At 42.7% G+C, this 18,514-nt stretch overlaps 1 protein-coding gene across 1 annotated transcript in view; it reads right to left on the reverse strand.

Moving 5' to 3' along the window:
• cdh13 (cadherin 13, H-cadherin (heart)) overlaps positions 1–18,514 on the reverse strand; it is a 244,259-nt gene that overhangs the window by 50,325 nt on the left and 175,420 nt on the right. The window contains exons 10-11 of the mRNA XM_070971981.1: positions 3,847–4,029; positions 3,501–3,754 (exon numbers count right to left, since the gene is read on the reverse strand). Coding sequence (XP_070828082.1) covers positions 3,501–3,754; positions 3,847–4,029 — 437 coding nt within the window. The remainder of the gene's footprint in view (positions 1–3,500; positions 3,755–3,846; positions 4,030–18,514) is intronic.

The raw sequence follows: 18,514 nt of genomic DNA on the forward strand, positions 1-18,514 counted from the left end.
AAATTCATACTGTTGTTCAGGGACAGCAAACAATTGAAACTTAAAGTCTTGCGTCAGTGGGGAGTTTTTCTTTTGGAGTGCTACTCGGCGGCAGCGGTACAGCAGTTATTGAAGACCGAGCAGCTGAAGGACGAGTATATAAGTAGCAATAAAGACTGAATGTAGAATAAAGAAAAATGTGCTAGTTTTGTCTGAAAGAAAGAATGCACTGCGAGTTATCATCCTAAAAGTGCTTCATTTTGGGATGATAATATCCATCAGGGATGATAACTTAGCCATCATTCTCCTTTCTCCCATCAACTCCACTGTGTCGAGGAGGCGTTCCCAGCCCTCTTAACCAGTCTGTTAAGTCACTACTTGTCAGCAGTTAAGATGTTGCTGGCCCAGCAGACCACTCCATGATGCCTCCACAGAGGTCTCAGGAGTGCCCCCTGTACTCCAAATGACCTAAGCAGATACAATCTGCTCTGGCCTTTCTCATAGTGCATTTGTATCAGTCCAGCACAGATTTTTATTCAGGTGAACACTCGTAAGATTCCACCATCACAATGTCGGTAACCTGGATGTTCACTGGTGTAGGAGGAGAGTAATTACCCCTGCAGAGGTGCACTACCGGCTTTTTGCTTGTCTCTGCACTGATTTGGAGGTGGCTCCACTGGCACAAATCCCTGGGTCAGCTCTCTGTATTGCTTGCCATCCTAATCTGCGATGAGGCCAGTGATCGCAGACTCGAACTTTCGCAGGTGTCAGTTAGCTTATTTGTGCCTGGAGTCTGCAGTGTAGACAGCGAAGAGGAAGGGAGCCAGGACTGTTCTTTGCTGGGCCCCCGTGCTGCTGTCAACGATGTTGGACTCTCAGTCCTGTATCCTCACATATTGTGGTTGGATCCATGCCATGCGGTGGTTCTCCATCCCTGTGAGCTCTAACTTGCCCCTGGGAAGCAGGGGCTTTATGGTATTCTTCTTGCGTTCTTATCAGGTTTTATCTTATGTTGATGCCTTTTATTTGGCTGTTTTATATTTTGTAGTATTTTATCCTATTTAATCTACTTTATTTATTATCTTTAACTGTTTAATTCATTTTAGTTTAGTTATCTTATATCGTGCCTTTTACTTTTAACTCCAGTGTTTCCTCAGGAGGGTCCTTCACACTGAGAGTTGTGTCTACTCTGCTGTTGGGGGTGCTGTTCCTGGGTCCCTTTGGCCCGGCTGGACGGGGGGCTCCCCACCTTGGTGTGGGGGTCCACCTGTCTGTCGGAGTCGGGGGGGCCTGGGTGCCGGCGCCCCCTGTGGTCATAGTCTGCGATGACTCCTCTCAGTGTGGACGGCCCCAAAGGTGGTGTTGTCTCACTACTGTGTGTGTGTGTGTGTGTGTGTGTGCGCGTGCGTGCATATGTACATACGGAGGGTGGGAGGGATGGGTTTTCTCTGTTTTTATGTTGTCCTTTGTAATGTTTTTAACTGTTGTAAAGCACTTTGTGCTGCATTTTATCATGTTTGAAAAGTGCTATATAAATAAAGTTTGATTTGATTTAATATTGAAGGCATTGGAGAAATTAAAAAACGTGTGTTTGTGCTCTGAGCCTTTTCCAGGTGAAATGAGCATCCATGTCCCAGTCTGACTTGTGTTACTTTCCATGTTTAGGAGGTGTAGGCAGTTATGGATTTTATTGTCTTCTGCAGTACTTCGCTTTGTGACATGTTACAGTTTTCACTGCTTCTGTTTAGCCACCCAGCCTCACACACCTTTTTAGTTTGCCCACCAGGTGTCGACTGATTTTTTCTTTTGTGTAGTTCCTCATTGTTTTGGGGAGATTTACTGTCATACTCTACTAATATGTTAAACGTTTTCTTGCCTGTTTTAATAGATCGTAGCTTCTAATGTGTACACTGAGCTGTTAAATTAATGTATATAGATGTATTTTAAGAAAAAGAATGAAATCTGGTCAGTGCTGTTTGGCTTTATTGAGAAAATAAATGCAGGGAAACAACCCTGGGTCAGCCCTTTCCAGACTGATTTACCCACGTGTTACAGTAACACACTAAACTCTGCATGTGGACTTCGTAACCGTGGTCGTCCACTTATCAGACGGTGGTTCAATGAACATAATGGTTACCACAATGTTCATGTGAGTGGGTGAATGCAGACTTGTGTTTTAAAAGTGCTTTGATATACAATACAGTCCATGCAGTCCACATCCTCAAGAGCTGCTAGCATGGCTGTGGACTCTCAGTCTTGTAAGATTTGCATTTGTAAGCTACATAATGTTAGTGTGAAAAAACTGTAACCACTGGATGACTTTAATCTATGCTTTCATTATTTGTTTCTTTCTACTTTATCCATCCATTTTCACAACTATGAAACTGCTGGCTGCACAGTAGATTTAAAGTAAGCTTTCTGAGTAAAGCAGTGTTCAATAGAGCACATTTCTGCCTTACAACAAACCCAACACAAGACATAAACTGTCCTATAATTCAAATGTCCTTCTAACATGCAGGCAAGAATTGAATTCGGAGATCTCAGACATTTTGACATTTCTATGGTCCTGTGACCTTACCGCTGATCCCAGACCAGCACTGATGAAAGCGTTATGGTTACTGTCCTGACTCCTACACTCCTACAGGAGAGGAGCTCAGGACTCATTCAGTGGAGCAACTCCACCTCATGTAGCATTTGATGCCGACACAGCGACTATGTTTCACACTGCATGGAGCAGCATCAATAATTTTAAGCAGTTAAGTCACGATCTGGTGAGTTTTATTTCCCTGAGTCATTATTATCCCCATGTGTTTATTTAACAATGTTTTTACACGATATATAACTCTGAGGGAGCAGAAAAAGCGCAATCTAAATTGAGTATAAATTAGGCCTGAAAGCCAATAAATGCAATGATGAGTTTTTCATCTTGTAAAAGGGAGTGCAGCACGCTATGGGGCTCCCTCTGGCAGCAAGAGAAATAATTTTTATTGTAGTACATAGTGAAACTAATGGCCTTCTTGTTATGACGATGGTGATATTTGAGGGAGGGCTTTTTTCGGAAACAGTTAAAATTAACGAGCTGCCCCACTCTGTGACTTTTCAGTTGACTGGGGTGAATGGCTTGACCTGTGCCAGTAAATTGTAGATGGTCCAGGAAATATCCTCGGTCTGTTTACACGACGCAGACAGAAAAAACAGGCAAAGAAAAAAATGAAGATGGGATGGAGGAGATCAGATGAGAGGGATAACGAGGCGGAGTGATGAAGACGCAGGACTCTGAGAGAGGTGAGAAGGTGCCTTTATATGCGAGAAAACTTAAAGTGCTTCTTAAAGACTCCCATTAGCAAACACTCTTGATTATCTTGCTCAACTAAACAGACTGAAGCTGAGTGACTCGAATATGGGAAAGCTCATTACTGACAATACAGAGTGGCAGTCTACAGCAGATGACCAACAAACAAGCTCTCGTTCATAGTCTTGCAGCTCAACTTATTCTCACTTTGTCACCCACATCTCCTTACCTGATGCTCTGTATCTGTAATATGTCTGGATCTGTAGCGTTGAGCGAGGCCACAAAGCTGCCCACGGGAATGTTTTCCATCCTGTTGACTGTCAGGGGGTCGGGGAAGAAGACAGGGCCCTCGTTGATGTCCAGGACTGTGACATGAACAGTGGCCGTGGAGCTGGGGCCATAACCGACGTGAGAAATCAGCGGATCCTCGTTCTCTACTTTGATGAGTAGCGTGTGGAAGGCTGTGGCCTCGTAGTCCAGAGGCTGAATGGGGAAAATGATTGGGAAGGTAAGGGACGGGCGATTATGTGACTTACTGCAGTGTATGAACGCGTGGGGCAGGGCGCATACTTTACCTTGACAACAGAGAGCATTCCCTCATTATTATCTGGGTTTGTTTGGATCTCAAAGCTTTGTGTGGGATCTCCATTAATTATAGAGTAGGTAGCCCTCCCTGCTCCCGTGGCCGGGTCGTCTCTGTCGTCCACTGTCAGGTTGACCACCACACCCGTTGAGCCCTCATTCACATACGCCTCAAACTGAGGAGACAGACAGACAAATCACCATTAGTGAGCAAGAAAAACGATGGGTACCTGAATCTAGAGACTGTAACAAAAACAATCTGACTGAACAGCACAGATAAGGACTTTCTTTTAGGAGATGATTTAGGCAACTCTACCAGTGTTCAGACTGAATGTGAATTTTACAGTTTTACTGACTTATATCCACAAATATGGATATAAACAATGCAGGACAAATAATTAAAATAACAATTACAATTTTTTGAAGATCTTATCATCCTCGCCTTTAAAAACATATAAATAAATATAAATATACAGTAATATAAATAAATAATCACATCACTCTTTCGTTGTGGTGCAAACTGCAGATGGAGGGCAGGAAGTGATTTTCTGCACTGAAGCACTAAAACATTCACTCAAAATGCTTTTGTTTTGCATCATTTAGGGTTGCTCAAATTGGTCAAACCAAGACACCACAACGAGCTTCATCAAGTACCAAAAGTTGTTCATAAGGGTGGAAAAGGTCTGTGGTCTGGAGGAGCGGTGGTGTAATAGTAGCTATTGTTTCAAATCGAGGGTGAGAGATTTAAAGTAATAGCTACGAGCGACATGATTAACACTAGTTAAATCAGTGTCAACAGTATCACATAAGACAAGTCAACATAAATAATGTTCTCTGTCTTGTTTCACGACGATCCACGTCTTTAGCGGCGTTTCACCGGACCTTTACGAGTGATTACCCTGGCAAACAGCGATTACGTAAAGATTAACATTCAGCAACGTTGAATGTGACGTTTGTTTCTAGGTTAATCTACAGGATAATAAAAGCTATGCACCCAAGCAAAAACTAAATAACAGTGGTACTGAGGTCGTGCACCCAACTGCTAACAAGACGCTCCTCTTCATAACGTAAGTTCACATCCAACACATGTTCCTTTCTCTCGTAATTTCATCCAAACTACTACAGGAACTACTAGTACTAGTACTTTCCTCCGTCTCGTCCATTGCAGTTTTCACCTCCTGCCCTCCATCTGAATTTAAGGTCATGTGACTGCAAACAACCTATTGCTTTATGAAATAAAGCTTCGTATTTTTGATAGCATTCCTTTCCTTATGTTTGTCCTTTCCTTGATTTCAAGAAAGAAAGAAAGAAAGAAAGAAAGAAAGAAAGAAAGAAAGAGCATGTATTCATTGATAGGCTGTCTGAACATGAATTCACAGAGGAACTATTGCACATATGAATGCATGCACAAACAGAAGAAACAACATTCCTCCATCGTTGTTCTTTACAATCCATCTCATGTCTGTTTCTGTATCAATGACTCCCCGCCTCTCTGCCCACTGTTGGCAGGCCTCAGTCTGATTCCCATCGATGCATTCTACCAGCAAAGCTTTCACTGAGGACTACATTGTGAACAGGGGTATCGTTGCAGAAGCAACTCTGTGAATGAGTGAGTGTGTGTGGGCGTGTGTGTGTGTGTGTGTGTGTGTGTGTGTGTGTGTGTGTGTGTGTGTGTGTGTGTGTGTGTGAAGACCATTATGGTGTCAGAGCTTATAGTGTAATCTTTCAGACACAGAACACCCTGTTTAAGGATAGCGCTGGTCCAGCCTAGATTACTGTGTCTCCTGTCAGCCCATGGTATTGTTGTTTCTCAGATTACCCTCTTACCGCCTTACACTGCCTGGCTCCATGCATTTATCTGAAGAGAGACAAACATTGATTTCTTTTCTTTCCTTTCTTTCTTCCCTTTTTTTTTATTCATCCAAAGCTTGTTAAAAAAAAAAAAAACACGTTGAACTATTCACAGTCATTCAGGGCACACAGGATAGAAACACACTCTTTTTCACGTGGAATTGTTGGTCCTTTTGTCCCGCAAGCCTGTGGCAATCTGGCACACGAGCATCATGTGAAAATGATGTGGCCTGTGCTCATTTTTAAGCTATTGCCTTGACTCTTTCTTTTACAGGAGCTCTGAAGGAGTGAAAGCAATTTTATAAACACTAGCAACATGCCTTCACTGCGCATCCTCACAGATACAAGCGCTGCGATCAGAAACAGATGCACGTCACTGGCATTCCTGTGCTCACCTCTCTCCTCCCACTTCACACTGTTGATGAGGCTTAGCTGCAACATTTCCAAGGCCTCTCGCTCTCTGCTCCCCTCACGCAACAACACACAGCCCTGTTTCCATATCTCCTGGGGACATGACACAGGGGACTCTTACCCTCACCGTAACCTTAACTTAACCTTACCCTAACCCTCACCCTGAAACTGTATGATTAACGCCGTGGCGACTTGTGTTTTGTCGCCATATGGAAGATGTATCCCCACATGTGACTGTGTAAACACATTTCTGTCCCCACAACATGAGCAATACACACCCGCAAACACACACACAGTACAGACACACAGACAACAGCTGCTCAGATTGGGTTTAATCATGTGGGGCAGTCATGCGGTTGGAGGAAATGCTGTATTCTGTGTGATGTGGCCACTGGGCTCCTGCCCTTCTGCTGATAAGGCCGCAATTCCACCTGGAGCACAAAGCAACCAGTCACCTGAAAGACTGGAAGGAAATGACTAAGTAAGGCAGAGCTGCTGGCCTGAGATGACTTAAACACATTAAGAGAGAGAGTGGAGAAATGGTGAAGGGGAAAATAAAGGTCTGTCTTTAGGTTCGCTTTTATCTGTGTGTGTGTGTGTGTGTGTGTGTGTGTGTGTGTGTGTGTGTGTGTGTGTGTGTGTGTGACTCCAGCCTCAGACAGAGAGCCAATTACAGTAGTGGCTCTTACTCACTCCACTCTCAGGAAAAGATGACCCCATGACCAGGGCAGGGCAGACACACACACACACACACACACACACACACACACACACACACACACACACACACACACACACACACACACACACAAGATGTACACTTGACATAAATACACGTAGAACTAGATAGATAGATAGATAGATAGATAGATAGATAGATAGATAGATAGATAGATAGATAGATAGATAGATAGATAGATAGATAGATAGATAGATAGATAGATGTTGCTGGCAGTGACCATAAATCACAGAGCCCTACACTTCAGACATTTACAATTCCAAGGAGTAAAGACTAGTGTAGCATTGATTTTCTGTTTCCCGTTTCTTTTTACGCCAGGCTTTTTCACTAATCTGTCCCAGAAATCTTCAAAGTAATGTCATGCTGCCAGAAGATGACTTGGAGACAGTCAAGTTTCAGTTGACACTTATATCATTAAAAAAATGCTTTAATTTTTGGAGCATGTTTATGATTGTGATGTTGGCTTTTGTTTGTTTGCTCGTTATTTAAGTGTATGGCACGTCACGTGTGAACCTGCTTTAATAACATACGGCTACAGCTTGTGTGTGTGCTGACCCTCAAACTGCTTGTTACATTATTGTTATTAATGTAACAGTGCGAAATCTTCACTAAATGTTATTATACAAAAGTGATAGACATAGACGTAACACAACAGCTGATGCAGATTTGACGTTCACAGTTATTGATGACACAACTGTAGCATGTGTCAAAAGTAATAACTGATTTTCATACCACGTAAAGCTGAATGGAAACCACTGTTTGTCTGGAACAGTACGGAAAATACCACACTCTTAAAGTTTACATTGACAAGTGGTTGTCATTTCTTTAACAGTACAATAATTGCTACGTAGGCGGCAATTGGAGCTGCGATTGTTGTACCAATTATTGTACTTATAATAGTAGCATTGGATAACATAATATAGGCACAGTAATTATTTCATATATGCCTTTGTCATTTGCTGTCATCTCAGAAAAAAAAATGTAGTACCTGTAGTAGTTGCCATTGCACGTCAGCCAAGATACTACAGTATGACCTTTGGTAGAGCAAGTTCCATCTGCCAGCAAATGAAACTATGGTGCTATGGGCTCAGCATCTACCAGGTCCGAGATGACACGCTAATGGCTCAAAGGATGGCAAAGGATCGGTCAGTCAGTCGATTGCTTTAAAGCCATAAAATTGGAAGCAGATATTGAAAGTACCCAGAGGATGAACCCTAACGACTGACTTTCCCTCTTGTGCCCGTTGGACAGAATGGATCACCATGAAATCACTGGAACAAATTTGGCGATTTTCATCTCGTGCCATTAGTTCAAAATTTTTGTTTGTCCAATACTTTGTTTCATAACCTGCAAAAGTAATGGTATTCCAACAGTAGCCTCAGGTGTGCTGTGTAGTGTTAATGAGCAAATGTTATCATGGACATGGTAAACATACCTGCTAAACATCAGCATGTTTGCACTGTCCTTGTGACATTTTATCAAAGCTGGTGTAAAGTGAACTGTTTGTGGTGTAACTAAAGACATAGTTTGTATGATCCATTCAGCATTATTTTACATCGATCAACTGAAACTTAACTTTATATTATCAGTTATCATTTACAGGACCAATGAGGAACCAGCTGGTGGCCAAGAAATCCAATAATAATGAAATGAAATCAACACTAACAAAAAGTCAAGGATGCTTCAGAGAGCACAATCTGCCACCATGGCCAGACATTTGTCAAAAGTTGTCACCCTGTCGCTTACTCACTCGCTCTGGGAGGCTGTGTGGTAATGCTCAACCTAAAATGCAGCTCTCTTTCAATTTCAGCGTTCTTAAGAGGAAGTCTGAACCAATGGTGGTAAACATCTGCAAATCCAAGCAAAACAGCTGGTTGATTTCTGAAAACACAGCGCAATTGCACAAAAACCTCTTCTTGACACCGTCAACAACATTCATTGTACCTCCTCCCCAACAGATGGAAGCCTAAAATTCTGGAAAAGGGCCAGAGAAAGAGATGTGGAGGCTCAGAAGAGACACACATACACATCTGTCAGAGTAACACTAAATGCTCTCTGCCTCATTAACACTACTATGAAAACTGCCTCCTATTTCTTATACAGGCTTTTAATTTGTCTTTCTTCGCCAGCTGGCTTTGTTTGCTTGTTATAGACCAGTGACCAAGACTTTCTTTGAGTCAGACTGTTGTGTGAAGAGCTACAGCCTTAATATACAAGGATAAAGACTGAGTGAAAAGAAAGACAAAATGAGTATGAGGCAGAGAGACAGAAATAAAATGAGTCAGGGTTAGGAGTAAGTAACAAAGCGGTTGTTTTGAGTGTGACACCGGCTGCTACACGCTGTCAAATTTATCAATCTGACTTTCGCAGCTTGTCCTCCCTCTCACAGACATACACAAATAAACAGAGAAACGCACACATATGCAGTCAAGAAAACACAAACACGCTCACCATATTGTTACACATACTACACAGCACCATGCACACATACACACACGGGAGACGGATGGATGGAGTTGAAATCAACTTATTTTACTCCTGGATGTCTGTCAGAGTGTGTTATGAATATAGATGGCAGTCATTGCTGCTCTGACAGGCAGCCAGACAGACAGCTGAGCAGCTGTTCATTTGTCCTAATGGAAAGTACTTTGTGACACGTCCCCGCTGCCCCAAAGATTTTCTCTGAAAGGGAACTCACATCACAGCGGCTCATTACATTAAACCTCCTGAGACAAGACTATTTTGCTTCCGAGTAGCATTTGCTCCATCGCCACATCACAAGAGGGAGGCGCTGCAGCAGAGGCGTTCCAAGTTTGTCTTCCTGGGTGTGTTGCTTACTTTTCCAACTTTTTTTTTCTTTAATTCTTTCTCACTTTTTCTAACCGTCTTTAAGTCCAACTCATCTTACTTGCTACGTTTTCTGATCCTCCAAAGACGGATCATAGAAAGCGAGTGTAGACTGTCTGCTATAAGTGGATAAGTCCTAACACAAAACGCAAAAATCTAGAAATGATGTGACACCTTGAACATAACGTGTCATAACATGGTTAAAAGTCTCAAAACTATGCATGACGGGGTCATTGAACACCAGTTTAGTCATTCTTGGCTCCTTTGTACTAATGAAACACCGGAGTAGACGTCACGGAGGTAAAAGTCAAATTTAGAAAAGAAATCTCTGACTTAAACAGGGATTGTGCACATTTTCAAGCAGCCACTTGTCTTTCCTTTATCAGCTTTGAAAAGCAGCTTAACTCTCAGCAGAACGAGGTGTAGAGAGACCGCAAATCTGTAAAAAGGCACCATTTTCATTGTACCGGCATGAAACTGAACTGAAACCAAGTGCACATGATCGCTCATCTTCCCACACAATCCCGTACACAGACACTGTGCCTGGGATTGGCAAGTTAGCTCTCTCTCCATCCCATTCACATTTTACCCTTCCCCCTGGCTTTAAGCCTGCGTACAGTAAGTGTGCCTGGAGAGCTAATGAGCTTACCTGTGTCTTTTTTATTAAATTTAAACAGCTTCTGCTCAGGCTGTTTCCAAAGATAGATTTTCGATGAATCTGACATTCAGCAAAGCAGCTTTTCTACCTTTGCCGAACATGACGGCCCTCATATTTGTCAATGCGCCGGAGTTCAGTAAAAAAAAAAAGAAAGGACTCCTCATGAAAACAGGCACATGGTGTAATTAATAACCACGTGCTTCACAAACTCCAGCAGCCATTCAAGTGTCACAGCTTATGTATGACACTGGATAGCATCGCACAGTCCGTCTCCAATGGCGTTTTGTAACTTATCATAAACCAACAATCTGTTCTTCCCGCTGCATTTCACCCTGGTGGTCACCAGTGAAAGTCAGAGTTTCCATTGTTCATTCCAACATTGCACCTGTATCACTGAGTAGACTGTTAAACAGTTCACCATGAGGCTGTGAGAGGAAGTCCTTGAAAATGTCATATAGGTACATTACCACAACCACCTGACCTCACATACATTTTACTACTGTCAGCAATACAAGGCACAGACACAGCTTTACAGTGGCTGGGAAGGGGAAATAGTTGTTTCTCTGATGTGCTTCTTTCTTTCTTTCTTTCTTTCTTTCTTTCTTTCTTTCTTTCTTTCTTTCTTTCTTTCTTTCTTTCTTTCTTTCTTTCTTTCCAGTTTAAATGTCCATGTTTAAATGTTCTGCTAGCTATGCTGTTGACCAGAGGGAGGACATGATCAATGGTTCCACCCAGTAGGAAGAAGAATCGGAGGGACTTTATTGATCACACAAAACATCACACATGCACACACACACACACACACGCACACGCACACACACACACACACACACACACACACACACACACACACACACACACACACACCATGCACTGGTGAAATTTTTCCTCCGCCTTTAACCCATCCTGGTCGTCCTTCCTCCGCAGCAGACCAGGAGCGGTGGGCTGCCATCCGACCGCTGCCTGGGGACCCAGTTTCCTTTGTCACATTGGTCAGGTGGTGATCTTCTTGCATGTTTTTAGTGGGGGTATATTTTATGGAGGAAAACCCACGTGAACACGGGGAGAACATGCAAACTCCACACAAAAAGGCCCCTTTTTCCTCGAGCAGCAGGCACTGAAGGCATGGTGGAGGACACGCCACCAGCGCCCACAGCGGGATTCGAACGGGAGATTCTAGCGACAGTGTTAGCACTTGTGCCACCGTACCACTGTAGGAGTCATTAGTGTAACAAGGACACAATCCCTAGCTGGCTTCCTAATTGTGTTTGTCACAACATACATCTAAGCGGGAGGTATCCTACATGAACCTCAACCCCAGGTCTCCGTCATGGCTGGATGATGCATCATACAAACTCATTAACTTGAGGCATGCATAATTGTTACAGCAAGTATCCATTAAGGTGTCCACTGAAGCGTTTCAATACAGTCCTGTTTTTTTAATATACAAATTAAACTCTCCTCTGAATTATGTCGATATTCACTACTGCAGCAGTCAATAAATAAATGAAAGACAAAAAATGAATGTCCTTGATAGACAGGTACCTGTAGCGCCGGCCTTATCAGGTGTGTCCACTATGGCTAAGAGTTCTCAGACATGCAACCATACAGTTTTAGAGAGCTGCTAAGCACCAAATCTGTTATTTCCTTTTCAATTGCACGGCGGAGCACCTGCCTCTCCCTCTGCTCTGGTAAGACTGATCTGTTTTTGTTTTGCGTGTGTGAAAAATCTTTGCAGAATAAAACCGGAATCAAAGGAAAAGCTGTGACTCATTGATTTCGCGGGCACATCAAACACAAATGTGTGACCTGTACTTTGGAGCCGTAAGGAGCAAAATACATCAGACAGAAACGTGTTGCTCTTACACATAGATTACTTATTCCTTTATCTCCATTGGCTACACTCCTTATCTGCAGTGGGATGTAGACTGGTACTTCGCAATGAGCAATTAAGCCCATTTTATGTATACGTCAATCAATCAGTGGCAGGCAGAAGGGTCCTGCATTAGGTGGGCGATATAAAAGGATTAATGATAAAAACCATAATGAGATGGATATTAAATCTAATATAGCCATATACTGTATGCTGCACCAAAAATCTGTGGCCAGGTCCTTTGAGAGAACAGAATATTACAAAAAGCACACGACAGCATTTTCAGATAAGCCTGTGTGGAGGCAGGCAGGTTTGATTTTGTGATTCTTCGAAGCAAACTTCACAGTCGAGGGACAATATGCCTGCTGCTATCTGAAGTGGTCATTCACACTTCTTTCAAGTGCTTCTTCACTTTTCATTGTAGAGACTGGGGGTGTCTATTTATCACATCTGAATAAAATGATCCAGTAACACCCTTCATGGGTCACCTGTTTTATGCAGCATGTTCTCACATGACGAAATAGAAATTACCTTAGAAATGGACACTTTCCAAACACCAGATGATGACTGAGCAAATGAAATATAATTCCAAATTTGTGCAAATATGATCTAACATGGATCAGACATGCTTTAGCAAGATACCTTTTTTAATTCTCGAAACAGGTTTATTTATCTAGAGGAAAGCTGAAATGCTGACCAACAGCATTCAATCTCAAATTGCAAAAAGTTTCAAGGATATACTCCCCACATCTGATGTGTTTGTGCATTCATGTGTCCATCCACACACATCCAAACACACAAACATGTGTACCTTCGTCCTTCGTACAAGCCTCTGACCGAACATAGAGTGCACAAATCCTCCCCCATTCCTTCCTCTTTGTGACAGAGATTTCTGGCTGACTACGCCGCCGAATCACCCAGGGTAAGCGCTGTGTGTATCTCAGAGCTACTGAAGCAATCATGCAAAGCCCAGACTAATCCGTGACACCCGTTAGCCATCCCCCAAGACAGACCAGCTCTGACAGGGCCCTGCTGCCCTGTGCCTGGTGCTACACCCATCACCACTGACGTCTTTATCAGCGGGACAGATGGATTGCAGGTGAGCATATTCTCCTGGCCATCATAGAAGAGACAGAGCAGGGAAAAAAAGGAGAGAGGGACACGGGAAGCAGACAGAAATACAGACAAGCGCAGAGAAAGAGTGCAAAATTAAGTGAGAAAAAAGACAGACTGGCTGTCAGGGAGTTTGAGTGACAGATTTGATAAGGTCCATCATGGTCTTGTTATGAGGACCAGGGGGAAATAGACCCAGCCAGACATGGTGTGGAATTAGCAGAGAGGACAGAGAGGAAGTGAGGCGAGGTGTGCGAGCGCAGAGGAGGAGAATGAAGGGAGGATCAAGATATTGGTGGACAAGGAAGAATGAAATAACAGAGAAGGAAAGAGATCTGAAGGGCAAAAGGTGCTCAGCATGGAAGAAGACAAGGAGATGCCCGTGTCTGCTCTGATACGAGCATCAACTGGTACAAAAGTTTAAGATTCACAAAAGTTCTCTGGTACAGTGTGAGCAAAGCACTGTGATATCAAATTCAACACAGCACAAAATCTCAGACACAGTGTACTGAGAGCACATATGGAGATGATATAGCCCCAGCTGCAACTGGCAGAAAAATTCATGAGGAGGAATATTCACTTTTGTCATAGGAGTCTGCATATCCGGCCTTTCAGAAACCGCCAAGGGATTCCATATCATTTTTTTCTTATTTCTCCTCCTCATAAAAACAGGATTAGACCGTCACTATAAAAATTAATCAGGTCAGAGCTCAATCCTCCACAGAAGCAAAATGTAATAAATTTCCTCGTACCGTAAGAAAGGTACCTTAGCTTATGATTTTGTAAATGGAAGATAGATTACACTGAATCATCCGTCCTTTAAAGAAATCGCAGTTTGGCAGCTAATTCCGCCAAACCGCAGCTAATTCGTGCCTATTTTATGAGAGATTTGAAGCGCCGTGTGCATGTTCATATTTCAGTATTGCATTCGTGACAATCACTTTCAACATCTAAGAACAGCTAACTCTTCACTCGAAGCAGCTTTTCACTCCCGAGGTGCTGCTTTAAAGTCCAGCTGAAATCAAAATTATTTTGTTTGTTTTGAAAACTTTTTAGCTGAGCGCATTTCACTTTGACTTGGTTTTGTGTTGGGATCACAGCCCTTGCATGAATGTTTTCCAGTCAGCGCACATTTCTGTTTCCAACAAACAATGACAGTGCTGTGCTTTGATTGGCCCAATATCTGTGTAAGACTAAAAATACTTCAGACATCAGTGCTGCCAGCTTAGCGACTGTCTTGAAAGTGTTGGCGATGCACAAGCGCCTTTTAGCAACTTTTTTTTCCCGCCAAAAAAACCAACAAATCTACTGACTTTTTGGCAAGATTTTACCTCCCCTCCCTTGAAGAGAGCTGCCAGGATTTCTCCGTAAATGTGCTCTTATCATGTGGCTCTCTGTACTGACTGTATGCCTAACGACCAATCAATGATCCCAATTGTTTGTCTTAAGGGGAATCCTCCTTCAATGTTTGTTATCAATAATTTCACTTGTCTTCCTTTTTTCCCTCAAAATTAAATCGTGCCTTTGTTCCAGTGGATCTTTCTATTCAGTCTATACACCAGCTAACGGTTACATTTAACTTGAGATGAGATTTTTCATTTCTTGCCTTCTGGTACATTTTCATGCAGCAATTTGTGCTTTTTTATGCAATTTCAAAGTCTTCCTCTACTCTCAGCATGAAGGTAAAGGAAATAAAAAGACTTCGCAGGCACTGTAAATCTCATTTTAGCTGTGAGTCCAAAACCTCTCATGATGGTGTAGCCTGGCCTTTGGAAGATTCATTTCCACCAAGCGGGTTATTGGTTGCATTCCTCTCTCTCACACATGCACATGCACTCTCATGCATGTGAAGGGGGTACATCCTCTGCTTACATCCTCAGAGAGCTGTCAATTTGTGTATCTGGGAGAAAGCTGTGGCGTAACTAAATATTACATGATGACTCAAAACATAGTGCAATCTAATAACAGCTAACTTATGGTCCTCTGGGAACATCTGGGGTATCATAAAATGAGCAATTCCACTCTGTGTCCTCTGCCTTGCACTGATCAGACGTGGGAGACCCCTGCTGAATGCTGCATCAGGTCAGACAGTCCACCATGGGTGACAGAAAATACTCTTTGGCAAACTGTACAGTTTGCCTTTTACTCTTTCCCCCTGACAGGACCGATCCACTCATGGTCTGTCTGACATTCACATCTGTTTGGACAGCCTCTTTCATTTTATGGGCAGACTTGAGCTGGAGGTATTGGTCAACATTAAAAAAAAAAAATGTGTGTCTGAGCTGAGTGACAGACATCTTGTCCATCGTTTTAGGTGTCACTGTCTTCTGTGAAGTCTGATTTAATAGGACTACTTCTCCGGTATTAATAATGTGGGACAAAGATAAGAATGAATGTGCAGGAGCTGTGCATTACTCAGCAGCTGAAATAACGAGGAAACATCTGTCGGAATCAGTGCTAATTTAGCAAGCTAGGGTAACTAGCATCACTCTGCATCCTCCTCCCCCTCCCTAATGTTTGAGCCTGTAAACCGACCAATATGTTAAATTGCTACGTACATAACCAATTATGTGTGCTAGTTGATAAAAGGGGAGGAAAAACCTGCTTTATGAAGCTAACAGCACATCTGCTCTCTTAGCTTCCTCACATGCCTTATGCTCAGTCGCTGTTTCTGCTAGTGTGTCAGAATAGTCTTTTATCCCTCTTTGAAAAATAGAAAGAAGGAGTCAGATTTCACTTTGAATTTCGATTCCAAGGTTGTTACAGAGGGTCAGAGCGGTTGTCCATGTCCTGCACAGATGTCAGCATGCTATGTTATGGCTCAATGATACAAGAACCAAATCGTTGACAATCAAAATAACACAAGGAAAATGAGAAAGCAGCGCAACAAGAACATCAACTGATGACAGCGTGTCTACTGTAAAACATATTCAGGAGCTGACAATTATTCCTTTTCAAAGCACAGAGCTTATGCTCACTTGTTTTGTAATTCTTACGTGAAGTATAACTTCAACAGCATCAATGCAAAAAGATGAATTAGGGAGGACAGGAGAAGAGATTCCCTGCTGGCTGATCTGAGGATCTACGCGGGAGTGGAGTGGTGGTCTGAGGCAAAGACTTCACAAGCTATGAATAGCTGTCTCTATGCACAAAGCTGCGGTAGGTAGGTCTGAAGAAAAACAGAGGCACCCTATGCTGGGATTACGCTCGCTGAATTCAAACAAAATGTCAATTGACAAAACCCAGCTACACAGGATTTAATGAATAATAACAAGGTGGAACACATCTGAACATTCATTTGCTTGCTTTTCTCATTTACACTCCCGCTATGTTGGACTCTTTCTACTCATCTTTTCATCTTTCTCTCTATCTTTTCTCTGCTTGAGTTCTGCTCTCAACTTGGAAGACTTACATACATTACTGGTCTGCAGGAGGTTGAGCCTTCAGAAAAGACAACTCAATATTCCTTTGAAGGACGGGATTTTGTAAAGTTCTATGAAAAGAGTGGAATATTTAGCTGAATTATTTATACAGTGAAAGCTCGAGAGCTGCCACTGACGCAAACATGCTCCCAATATGATGGCGGTCATCTGAGAGGTTGCAGATGATTCATGGGCAGGTTGGATGCGGTCAGGGAGAGTGGAGGGTAGAGGATTTACACAGGGAGCTTAGGGCCTTCAAACACTTGTTTTTTAAAAGCTCCATTTCTCCATGCCGTTAAACAGATCTCTTCCCAGTGAGAAATGAGAACATTAACTGGGACACGGACATGGTGCACTCTGCACGGCCCTGCTGAGCCCTCTGAGCTGTAACATTTCACATCTGAGCTGCGCTCCTTACAAGTTCCCCTGACACCCCAATGCATCATGCAAGGGCTGTAGGGAAGGTTTGGTTGGGCCAAAGTGTGATGTGTCTCAAAACCTGACAATAGCTGCAGGCGTTTCCATTAAGAACAACACAAATCAGTGTTACAACCGCACCTTAAGGTCGTGGGAGGGTCTTTTTCGACAGGACCTTTTCTGTTTTCTCACCTGCGGAGGTGAGACGCAGGGATGAAGAGAGAAAAGGAAACAGCCACGGTCGCAGCCTCTGACAAATTCATCATCAGGTGGCACAAGGTGGGATTCACTGTGGGCTATTTTCTATTTTTAGTACATGTAAATTTTATTTCATAGCGTGACTGGCAGGCACCAGTTCAGTCTGTTAGCTTTTCACTGACGCCTTAAGGCATTGCTGACTAAACAAACCATCACTGAACCACAACACGTCGACTCCCACTCTTGCTCTCTTATCTTGCCTATGCACCCATAACACCCAGTTATATTGCAGTCTTATTACATGTCACATATGTCCTTTGCACACGCATGCACACCCTGTGATCTATACTGGTTATTTTCTGAGCTTTACCTTTCACAGACAAAGACAGAAATCTTCTATATATATAAGAAAGGTAAAGATCACACTGAGTTGGTAAGTCATGGATCGGGGTGAAAACACACATGCACATGAAATGCATGGGGCAGCTGTGCATGCTGCAGGTGGCTCGTTTCCATAAAAGGTTGGTTGTGTGACTATGCAATGATGTTTGCTGAGGACTTGAGTGGTCTGTCGAGCGTCCCCTGCACAAGCCATTACTACAGTATAAAGACTAAAGTCTGAGTATTACATTAATAATGTTTTTACTTGGTTGGCAGAGCATAGAGCATAAGTTTAGTTTTAATCCTGCATGACGGTAAATTCTCTAATACCTTGGCTGAAAAGGCAACCAGGCCTGTTTAAAACAGGTGCAATTCAGAGGTTTTTCCACCAAATTTCTTCTGTATTGTTAGTATATTTTATCATATATTTATAATATGTTAGAAAAGCCTCCCTGTTTTTCTTCCCTCCTGTTTCACTTTGCTCTTTGTGTTGCTCACCTGATGTGTTGAAACATACAGTGCGTACTACTTCGACTGTTAATCACTGATTCATACAGACTGTGCCTGCTTTGTTGTTCTTTTGGGTAGTGTTTCACATTAAAAGCATTCTGGCTATTCAAAGGGCATAATTGCTTTCTTTACTGTTCGGCAAGTGTTCAGTGCTGAGTGGCATTCACAGCGGCTTAATACTGATTGAAGTAATGACAAAGTAAAAGCAATTCAAATTAGTAAGTGGATGAAAACAATATTT

The sequence above is a fragment of the Chaetodon trifascialis genome, chromosome 10 (genome assembly GCF_039877785.1).
Source record: "Chaetodon trifascialis isolate fChaTrf1 chromosome 10, fChaTrf1.hap1, whole genome shotgun sequence".
NCBI classification, from domain to species: Eukaryota; Metazoa; Chordata; class Actinopteri; order Chaetodontiformes; family Chaetodontidae; genus Chaetodon; species Chaetodon trifascialis.